We start from the raw sequence: 11,257 nt of genomic DNA on the forward strand, positions 1-11,257 counted from the left end.
TTCAACTCTCTCATTTAATTTGTGGTTTGCGTGTCTCAGCTCCCATGCACGAGCGTCCTGCTACATTTGAGATGAAGGAAAGAGCTTGGAGGTCAAGTGTCAACGGTTCAATGCCACTTCCATGAAGAGAGTGGAGACGAGCGAAGTATCAAGATTCTCAACAAAATATCAGATCAGGATGCATCTCAATTATCTGCATGCGTAACTTCAAAAACTTAAAACCCTAAAACTGAAAGCAATCATCTCATATGATAAAATCCTAGGGACTCAATAGATTAACCAGCCACAAGAACTAGCTACAGAAAAGCTTTCTGGTCGCTGTCAAATTACTGCAAACAAATGGACGATAACAAAATTGCATTCAAGGAACAGTTGGATTCTACAAGTAAATAGACATTAAAACATAGAAGTCACACAAACAACTCTAGTGCCGATATATCCATCCAATAAATACCAACTATCTTAATAGCTACTCATCTTCCTCATTTCTCACCTTGTTCTTCTTCTTCTTCTTCTTCGCTGTAGAAGCCATTTCAACATCGCCATCATCTGAAACTTCACGGTTCTTCTTCTTCTTCTTGGCCGTTCCACTCTGCTCAGCACCGTCAACATTTTCACCATTAACTCCTTCAGTGGTCACCTCTTGCTCTCGGTTAGACTTGTCTTTCTTCTTCTTCTTTTTCTTTTCAGTTGTTGGCTCAGCAGGAGTGTCCTCGTTCGTAACAGTAGATTTATCTACTTCCATGGCATCAGCATCTTTTGATTTCTTCTTCTTCTTGCTTTTCTTTGCTGAAGCGTCATCAGCACCGTTCTCAATATCCATTTCTGCAAGGCAAAAAGAAAAAGAAGGAAAAAAGAAAAAGAAAAAGAATAAAAAAGGTTAACGAAAAATCAAGGTAGAGGATGATATAAACTGATGTAATGAAATATCATCTTTTTTTCGCAGATGGGATAACTGCAGATAGACCCCCTATGATATCACTATTTCGAACTTACTACCCCTCTAGTTGCATTGTTGCATATAGACTGATGTAATGAAATATCATCTTTTTTCGCAGATGGGATAACTGCAGATAGACCCCCTATGATATCGCTATTTCGAACTTACTACCCCTCTAGTTGCATTGTTGCATATAGACCCTCTTAGTGAATTTTTATTCGACTCTTTTACCCTCAGGGATCTATGTCACAACAATTCACTCTGAGGGTAAAAGAGTCAAAAAGAAATTTCACTCCAGATGTTTATCTGCAACAATAAAACTGGAGGGTTAGTAAGTCGAAAACAACCATACTACAGGGAGTCTTATCAACAATTAACCCTTGGTAGATTAGCACAACTGCAAGCATATAGCATTGGTGTCTTCAAATATGAAATAGAGAATGACACACCAGAAAGAAAGGCAACTGAGTAAAAACTATATCTGATATTTGATCGCAGAGAAGCACAAACATATAGAAGATAACATGACATTCTAATTCCACTCTATAGAAAACTGGAACAAGAAAATATGTTGTTTAAAAGGAATAGTAAATTAATAGTTTTCATAGTTTTCCTTATTTATTCTACAGGCAATGAAGTGTTTACTACAAATAGTGTAGTTTAAAAAACATTATGTTAGTATAAAGATGAACTTACCATCAGCTTTTTGGGAACCATCATTCAATACAGTCTCAACTGCAGCCTTCATTACATCAATGTTCTTACGCGGGGCAACACCCTTGTCATAGAAATCCAGTCTCTCCTCAACTTGCTCACGTAGCTTTTGCCCAAACACAGTGGTATTTGATTCTGATTCATGATCACTTTATAAATCAGATTACCAAGAAAAAGAAACACCAGCAGCTCATAATGAGTTTGAATGATGGAGTTACCAGAAAAGCAGTCAATTCGAGAAGCTATGGAACATTTGTTTGCAAGATAACGAGCTAGGCGACCTTTGTTGCGAGCAGATGCTCGTCCAATAAAAGAAGAGTGGAAGATGAGGCCATATTTTGGAGTGTTTCCACGTGTTTTCAGAGCCCTATAGAATTTCATAGAATGGTGATAATGATAGAATTGGATAAATGATTAGAAAAGGGGAATATAAATTTTTAGATATTTTATAAAAAAAAGGAAGCAGACCAACATAAGCAACATCCAAAGTCGATGGCAACTATAAAATCCTCTAAAACAGAATTTAAAAATATATATTTTTGAAACAGTGGTCAAACGTAAACAACAGTTTCAAGTTATTTAAAGGAAACCTGAAAAGAGCCTTCTCTGCGCCAAGTATCTGGAGAGTAGAAGCAGGGCATTTGGCCAGATTTGATAAACTTCCAGCATGAGAAATCAAACGAGCACCAACAACTTCACCAATTAGTGATGCCAAATTAGGTGCTATATCATTCATTTTTGTGACGAGATACTCGTAGAGATTCTTCCTGTACTCAGCGAGGTCCATAACTCTCTGAGCAAACTGCTGGACATTAATCAGATCAAGCGGAGATAGATCTTGTCCTGGAGAAGGAAAGATCAACCCTTAGCAAAGCAACATGGATGCCTCTAAAGAATTTATACTCAGAAAGGGATGTGATCTTAGTTATTACCCATGGATGCTTTGGCTGCTTCAACAACTTCCTTCGCTTTATCTTCATCACCAAGTATGTCTGCCAACTGTGGAATGTGTTCCTCAGATAATTCTGATTTGTTCTGGACAAGCTTTGCAATTTTGGCATATAAATAGTTGTCATTCACAATCTTCGCTAGCTCAGGAAAATGCCATGAGTACCACTCTCTGCAGAAATGGGTTAGTTAAAAACTTTAGATTACGTATTCATGTAAGAAAGTTACTAACCTTCTAATGATATGAATATAGGAAGATGTGGAACCGAAAGAGTAAACTTATAAGTGAAATAGCTTAGAAAAAGGACAAATTACTAAAATGTATGACTTTTCACTCGTAGGTGAAAGATGAACAAACAAATATTAACACAAAATTTAATATATAGTAACATGCTCGGTAACAAAGTGCATCATAAGCTTGTAAGCATATTAAAAGTATATGCCTGTAAAAGGACAACAGGCCCATATTTAAGTAGAAAAACTCCATGCGGCGGCAAATTGCTCAATGACTCGTGTAATTCTACTGATAAGAGCTGAACTAAGGATACAAATTCATGCAGCTATCCGAAATTTTGGAACAAAGGCTTCAGTCACAGTTCATTTATACATGACAAGTTTGATATATACCCTTGGAAGTGAACATAACATGTATTATGTATGTTATGCTTGCAAGTCAGGTAATGTGATAACTATATGGTTTAAAAATAAAAATAAAAATAAGCATTTTCCCTTCAAAGCAACTGTAAGAGCTAGTGCCTACACAACCGAGAAATTATCACATGGAACACTCGAGAATCCAATAGAATACACTGGTGGTGTACTACAAAGAACATTATTTACTTTATAAGAATCATCGGTCATGAATTTCAATTAAATAAGAGTATTCTTAATCTACTCCAGGCCTATTTTTTCCAATTTAATGTCATAAGCGACTATTCAATGGATGACAGATATTCAGACAATGCATAGCATAGCTAATATCTAATAATAATGACGAAGAGGATTATCACTCGTGAGTGCACCTTACCATCATGGCCAGTACCTCCTCAGGCCACAAATAAATAAAAATTTTAAGAGGTTGATAGTCACATCTTCAATGTTTTAAAAAGCACGGAACCTAGGCCGCCAAGGCCTATTCCTTACCTAGGCTGCTCGCCTAGGTCATGAGAGTGCCTAGGGGAGCATGAGCAACTTATGCGGACCACCGCTTAGGACTTGGTCATAATGTCCTTCACTGCCGCCTCCATATTCTCCGACCTCCTAGCGACTCCTCCACTGACTACGAACACCTCCACCTCCTTGGACCTTCAGCAAAGACTCCCCAAACCACCACTTAAAAAAGCAATCTGCCTAGGTCCCACCTAGGTGTCCGCCTAGGCGCCGTTTCGGGTCCTAGCAACGCCTAGCTCTTTCTGTAACTCTGCATATACTAGCCTACTGCACTCTACCAATGACGTTATGATAATCAGGAAATTTATTATGCTAAAAATGAACGTCTAGGTAGAAATACTATTGGGAATTTTAAAGTGAGTAAATACTAGAACACCTATGTCAACAGGTTCGATACTATTAGTTTTATATTCAGGTTATAAAAGGGGGTCAACCTAACCACTTATCATCTAGCAACGCCTAGCTCTTTCTGTAACTCTGCATACTAGCCTACTGCACTCTACCAATGACGTTATGATAATCCGGAAATTTATTATGCTAAAAATGAACGTCTAGGCAGAAATACTATTGGGAATTTTAAAGTGAGTAAATACTAGAACACCTATGTCAACAGGTTCGATACTATTAGTTTTATATTCAGGTTATAAAAGGGGGTCAACCTAACCGCTTATCATCTAGGATCAGAAATGTCGAGTCCTAATCCTTTGGGCAGATAAGGTTCGACCATGCTGAGTAGACTACTGGCAGGAGATAATCCAGCCTGTAAACTGCACTCACCATACCAAGGATATCAGACACTCAAGTAGAGGAATATCGGAAAATTCTAGCTCAAAGAGGTTAGCAAGAGTGGGTGAACTTTGTAAGAGTTAGGAGTTAATAATGTTATATACACTGCAATTGGAGGTTACAACAGGTGAACAAGAAAACAAAAGAACCAACAAATTAAAGTTTTAAGGAGGAAAAAACCAATTTGGTACTATAATGTTTCCGTGGAAAGGCTCAACAAAAACCATGCACAACATTTACAAATGCAACCATGATGATTAAAATCAAACTTGGAAGCTACTCTATGCAAATTATGGGGCGCATCAATTAGGAAACAAGAATTTTCTAAAACATCCAAAGGAAAAATATGCACTATTTCTCTGCCTTCAGACATAAATAACTGTTTAACAAATAACAAATAACCACAAAACATGAAATAAATAAACAAATCACCAAATAGAATACGAGTGCATTTATCTGCTATGACAAGTACAAGCTCAAGTGATATCATCCAGTCCAAAAAAAAGGTCTCCCCTTTATCGGTTTCACAAACATCCATGAATATTAAACAGATTAAATAAGCAAACATCCAAGAAAGAGCATAAAACACAAGAAATCAAAAAGAGAAAAAAAAAGAAACAGACCTGACCCTCATGGAGAATGAGTTAATATCCTTATCCAGGGTATCAAGCAGGAATATAGCTTGAATCACCATGTTATCAACTCGATTCACATTAAACTTCACCTTCGCCCGACTGTAACTGTGCCCTAGTCCCAATCTCGCCAGCTCCAAATCTGTCGGCTACAATAACAAAACAACCATCAACAATCACAGAGATGCGCCGACTTCACGAACACAATTGAAAAAAAATCCAACCTTGAGATCCTTAATGAATCTATCGAAGTGCAGCCTGACTCCCCTCAGCAGCTCCATCACAAACTCATTGCACTGGCAAGGGATCTTGATCGTCTCAGCAATCTGGGATCCGACCTTCGGCTCGGAAACCCCGAGGCTAAACTTAGCCTTCTTCCCATCCTTCACCTTCGGAAGATTCACACTCAAGAAATTGCTCAGTTCTTCAGTCATTATCCCTAAAAAACGCAGAAAAATTAATCAAAAATCGCGAAGTTTTTTTCCGGTGGACCGTGGTTTCTGGGGATTTTACCCTCGGAGATGGCGTTGCATTGGTTTAGGGCGTCGAGGGCGGAGGCGAAAGGGTGAAAAGCTTCGAACTTGACGATCTTGCCGAAGCGAGTGAGGTCCAAGATTGAGTTTTTGACGGCCTCGGTGTTCTGGCCGATCTCGTCGAGGCCGTACGCGTGGAACAGGGAGTAGCCGGACGCCGACTCGAAGAGGAGGTACAGCGCCATGGCTGTGATTTTTAGGGTTAGGGTTTTGGAGGCGGGAGGGGGAGATGAACGAGGGAGTTTTATGGAGGGGTTAAAGAGGAGGGGTTAGGGTTTTAGAGGCTAAATGGGCTTCGGCCCAGTTTGAGAACCAGGGCTGGCCCTCGTGTATATTTTAAGTTTAGGCGTATTGTTTTCTCTTCGACAGCTCAATGTTTTCCCATATTTCACTTTGGTACCCCAAAACATTTTTTTTAGCACTTCGATGACCTACACTTTTGAACCCGTTTCTCTTTGATACCTCAAAACATTTCTCTAATACTCTGATACCCCCATTCAAATTTCGTTAGATGTCCTATTAAATTTATATAATGTCCTTTAGCGCTGATGTATTAACCCAATTTCCATCATGGTACAAATTTAATGGAAAGTTTAAGGAAGTAACAAGTGGACGCCTTCCACGGCGGTAAATGCCCACCAACTTGAGATCAACCTCTAGATCATTGGACCTAGAGATTTGTACGTGGATCCAACTATTGATATTACTTTGACGCACATTTAGGACATGTTTGACTACTACCTTTTTTTTATGTTTCCTCATAAGTTATTTATTGTTTATTTTATTAGTGACGAAGATAGTCTTTTAACATCAATGAGTAAATCTATTTATATAAGTAACCGAGAAATAAGTTTGAGCATCTCAGCTTTTTTATTTTCTTATATATAAGTTAAAAATTAGCAATAAGTAAACCTTTTACCGAACATGATCTTAACACCTTACAAGTAAAAAGGAAAAATACTTTGTAAGTGAGAACAAGTATGTTGTCAAACATGCTCTTAACCTAGTGAACCGGGTCCACTAGATAGTTTCTAGTCCTGATATTTCATTCAGATAATCAAAATACTCCCACATCCATACTACATACAAAATTTTCCTCTGCAATTTCTTCTTTTAGCGAAACAATTCAAAATTTCTCTCAACTAAAAGGCATTTTGTAGTCTCCACAAAGGAGTTTGCAAATCAACCCCGAAGCAAGCATATCAACCGCACATGGCAGATCAATTCATTAGGCTCGCCATGATAGATCAAATAAGCTCTTATGAATGGAGCAGGAATTTTTATTGGTTCATCTAAACAAGGGCACATCCAAAAAAAAAACAATTTTGTACGATATATTAAACTACAAACAAAAATCCACTGAAACAACTTAACACCTGAAGGGAATGAATAAAGTATTGGAAAAATAAACTTAAATACCTTTTTGCCCCCCATACAATGTATCGAAATACAACAGGCAATCAGGTAATAGATTATCAAAAATACATAAGATATAAATCAGGCAAAAAAATTAATTTCCTTGCCTTATTATACAAAAATCAATTATCCCTCAACTTGGCCAGAATTTTACTTTTGCATTCAATATTATTGGAGATATTGTTGTGTTGATTCCTCCTCACATAATACCCTCTATGATGCATGCTTTGCAGAAAAAACTTCCATAACGCGCAGCCAATTTATGTACTGACTATGCTCCTTGTTAAGCAAGTGCTGGAAAAGAAATGTGGTCAGTTCAGCGTTGATTCCTCTAGCTTCAAGGTATTCCTTCAATGATTTCTGTAGCCGAGGATCTAAGAGACTGCAAACAATATAAGTACAGTGCAATTATTTAATTAGATGTAAGTTATTACTTTTTCATATAATGATTTAAAAATTTTCCTTTGTTGTATTCCAAAGTTCACAGAGGAGTTCATGTGTCTAGCATTTATATTATACAAAACATTAAAAACATGTATTACCAACAGGAGTACATTCTGCATAGAGTCAACACACACGTAAGAAAAGTAACTCCCATGAATCAAGAACAAATTCTAGATCGATAATACAACAAAAAATTGAGATTGTAAAAGCTACAGCTAACTTGCACCTAAGATCTACAAGTTTGAATTTACATGAAAGACAAAGGAGATGCACTCATGCATTGAAAAAACTGTTAAGCACTAGACAAGTGATTCAACACACAATATTGCAACATAGAGCTGCCATAGACCAAAAAAATGAGTTAGAGGCACACCAAGATAAAATTAGTCTAATATATTTTAACTTGAACTAAAAGAAGTGCATATCATAAGGTGGTTGCTTAAGGTCGGATAACTAATAGTAAGAATTTGGCTCCAAAGCGTACTCTGTTTTGTCAAATAAGAGAAGAACTAACCACTACTTTCTAATCGATTGGTTTATGTTACCATAAGATTGGACATCTGTAATCCACAACTGATTTTCTCCTTTCCTGTGGGACTATTATTCTACTCAAGATCATAGTTTGACACTTCGAGCAACTGATTATCACTGAAGCTAATTCAACGTTAAGGACGCCTATGTAGCACGGACACAGAGGCAAATCCTAAAAAAATACATAGGATACGTGTGTTCGACACGTGTGTCTGACACGGACACGACACGACACGGCTTCATGTTATGCGTGTCCATGCTACATAGAAGGACGCTACATGTATATTGAAGCAAAAATATATCCAATCAATCACTCAAACTTTTAGTAGTGTTAGTAATACTTTTAAAAGACATGGACAAGGCATCTGTCATAGCAGATTATTAAATGGTGGACTCTCATTGCTAAAGTGAAAGATAGCACTGACCTTTTACCATGTCCATGGGGAAGTGTCAATTGAACCTAACTATAATTTGGAAGGGCATACACCAAACAGTTTCCAGATGACAAACAGATGCTGGATAGGAGAGACAGAAGAGAATCCGAAGGTATGAAATAAATCCAAATGCAAAAAACTAATGCACAAAGGACAGCCATTCAGCTGAATATAATGTTCCCTATTGCACTCAATGTTTCAATTTTTTTACTTTGCCAGTGAATAGAGAAGTAGTAGGATCTAAATGAATCTATTAAATTAGAACAAATAATTAGATTAAAACAGATAAATTGATTCGATCACATACACGAAAAAAGATATAAAAAATAACATGCTAAACCAGCAATCAATATATCACTAGTGAATACTTCTCCACTTACTAGGAGTAGTCTGTAGTCATGCAATAATAATAAGAATCTGTAAGAAGCTCTATACCTGGAGATAGAGAGACAGTTAACTATCTCATAACTGTTTACAGTATTCTATTTGTTTACATCAATCTTTAGGAACCTTTCAGTTCCATTAGCTAAGTTTCTTTCTGATGAACTTCTATTTGTTTACATCAATCTTTAGGAACCTTTCAGTTCCATTAGCTAAGTTTCTTTCTGATGAACTTAATACGTGGATAGTTTATTTTGGATGGTGGCTAACAGAGGTCGCTATGTTAGAATCACTAGCGCATTTCTATAACCTATACCCTTCAAAGTTTATATACACTTCTTCCTTACCTTACACCCTTTGACAACCAATGAAGAAATAGTGGAAAACTCTTATCAGTCATGTGATCAATTTCTGGGTTGGCAACGAACATATTTGAGTCCCATCACAACCTAGTTGCCAAGCTAGGTATGGGCAGAGGAAGTATATTTCACTCGTCTGCTGGCCCCTCACATGCCCGCGCACGCACACACCAAGCCAAACCCACACAATACACATACAAACACACCTAAATAAGCAATCAAGACGCACGCACGCAACTCAGAAAAAGGATAATGCACCATGCTCCTTAAAGTACTGTTTAAGGTCCTCACCGTAAGACAAATTGAGCAAGAAGGTTGATTGGCAAAAAAGGGACCTTTTCTTATCAAACCAGGGAGGAGGCCTAAATTCACAGACGATAAGAACATTCGGCAAAAGGGAAAACAAAACGACTTCTCAGAGGGAACTATATATCTATGAGACAAAAAGAAATAACTTTGGGAGCCAAATGGAATTTGTATTTCTTAATGGAGGTCTCTGACTCTCTGAACAAACAGAATCGTAAGGTTTATAAAACCAAAGCTCAAAAATATCATTTCACCCAATCTTTCCTTGGTAGACTTCAGGTACCAAAACTAATAACACGCGTTAGGGCCAATATCCCCATATCTAGATGCCAACACAAAAGGAAACAGTTTTTCTCCTCCTAAACTTAAAAGTTAATATACTGATACTTAAGTCACCGTTGTTACCTCTATTTAAGTTTTGTAATTAAACATCTCCTCAAGCATTCTCTCTGAGTGCATACACTTTCATCTACAAAAACTCATATGACAAAACACTGGAATCATACACATATCTAATTGCCTCGTAATTATCATGGTATATATTCATTTCCAAACGATCTGTCTGTTGCCCCTAACCGAACACATAACCTGCATTCATATTTCAAATTGAAGGCTAACCACTAAGATACATTGCACCAGAACAAACAAATTGATTACTGCTTACTAAATTCAAGCGGTGTTAGCGTTCATTTTCGATAATTTGTTCATTCTAGTCAAAAGGCACGAAATTGCGGCAAGATAAAAACTTTTACCCAAACCGATGTCCTCGATACTTGTTCGGGTCCGAATCCCCGACAAACCGATGATACCGGACATTCCTAACCCTAAACCCATCATCAGCCACCATGCAATCAAAGTGCAGCACCGGATCAAACCCCAGCTTCTTCACGCAAACCTTCATCAAAACCTCCCCTATCGGGCCTCCCCTATCGGGTTCCCCTCGTCGGGGAACCGGATCCGGCCCAACAGACCGGAGACCGCGACCTCCTCCCGCTCGCCCCTCCGCCTCAGGACCACGTCCTTGGTCCCGGCGTCGTCGTGCTCGAGAGTGAAATCGCCGAGCTGAAAGAAGATAGGGTTAGGGTTAGGGTTAGGGTTAGGGGTTTAGGGGTTTAGGGCTTGAGGGGGGGTGGGGGCGGGGACGGGGGATTTACCTGAGAGAGGAGGGTTGGGCTGGGGGTGGGAGAGGAGAGCTCGTGTTTGAGCTCGAGCGGAGGCGGCGAGGAGAGAGGCGTTGCCGGCGAAGGAGGAGGGGCCTTGCGCGGAGTTGACGCAGCGACATTGATGCAACGCCGCCGCTGCGCTGGAATTTGGGCCCGCGAGGGATAAAGGGAGGGGGAGGAGTTTTAGCTTAAATTGGGTGAAGATTTGGGAGCCCAAAGCAGCTACAAGGCCCCCTGATCCAATACGAGTTATATTTGGCCCATCATGAAAATTGAACCAAAACATAATAGTAAAAGTCCTATTTACTCCCAAGGGCAGTGGCAACGAAGTGAGAGAGAGAGAGAGAGAGAGTTAATATTTAGTGAAGAATATAGAGACCTCACTCATCCGTATGCCTCTCTCTCTCTCCCTATTTCTTAGTCATTTCACTTTAGAGTATGTTTCCATTTGGATTATAATTCATGTAAATTATAATTCGTAGTGCTTGGTTGGTAAACGT

General features: G+C 38.6%; 2 protein-coding genes across 2 annotated transcripts; both read right to left on the reverse strand.

Annotated features, from left to right (window-relative positions):
• LOC109831665 (nucleolar protein 56-like) lies at window positions 341-5,959 on the reverse strand. The gene is made up of 8 exons (XM_020399037.1): window positions 5,704-5,959; window positions 5,415-5,629; window positions 5,182-5,339; window positions 2,587-2,774; window positions 2,245-2,497; window positions 1,873-2,021; window positions 1,637-1,789; window positions 341-825 (listed from the first exon to the last, which is right to left on the reverse strand). The coding sequence occupies exons 1-8, from the start codon at window positions 5,906-5,908 to the stop codon at window positions 470-472; spliced, it is 1,677 nt and encodes a 558-aa protein (XP_020254626.1). The 5' UTR covers window positions 5,909-5,959; the 3' UTR covers window positions 341-469.
• Window positions 7,106-11,043, reverse strand: LOC109831338. Its single transcript, XM_020398667.1, has 3 exons — window positions 10,749-11,043; window positions 10,347-10,656; window positions 7,106-7,521 (listed from the first exon to the last, which is right to left on the reverse strand). Exons 1-3 carry the CDS (start codon window positions 11,041-11,043, stop codon window positions 7,353-7,355), a joined length of 774 nt encoding a protein of 257 aa, XP_020254256.1. The 3' UTR covers window positions 7,106-7,352.

This window comes from Asparagus officinalis, chromosome 2 (assembly GCF_001876935.1).
Source record: "Asparagus officinalis chromosome 2, Aspof.V1, whole genome shotgun sequence".
NCBI classification, from domain to species: domain Eukaryota; kingdom Viridiplantae; phylum Streptophyta; class Magnoliopsida; order Asparagales; family Asparagaceae; genus Asparagus; species Asparagus officinalis.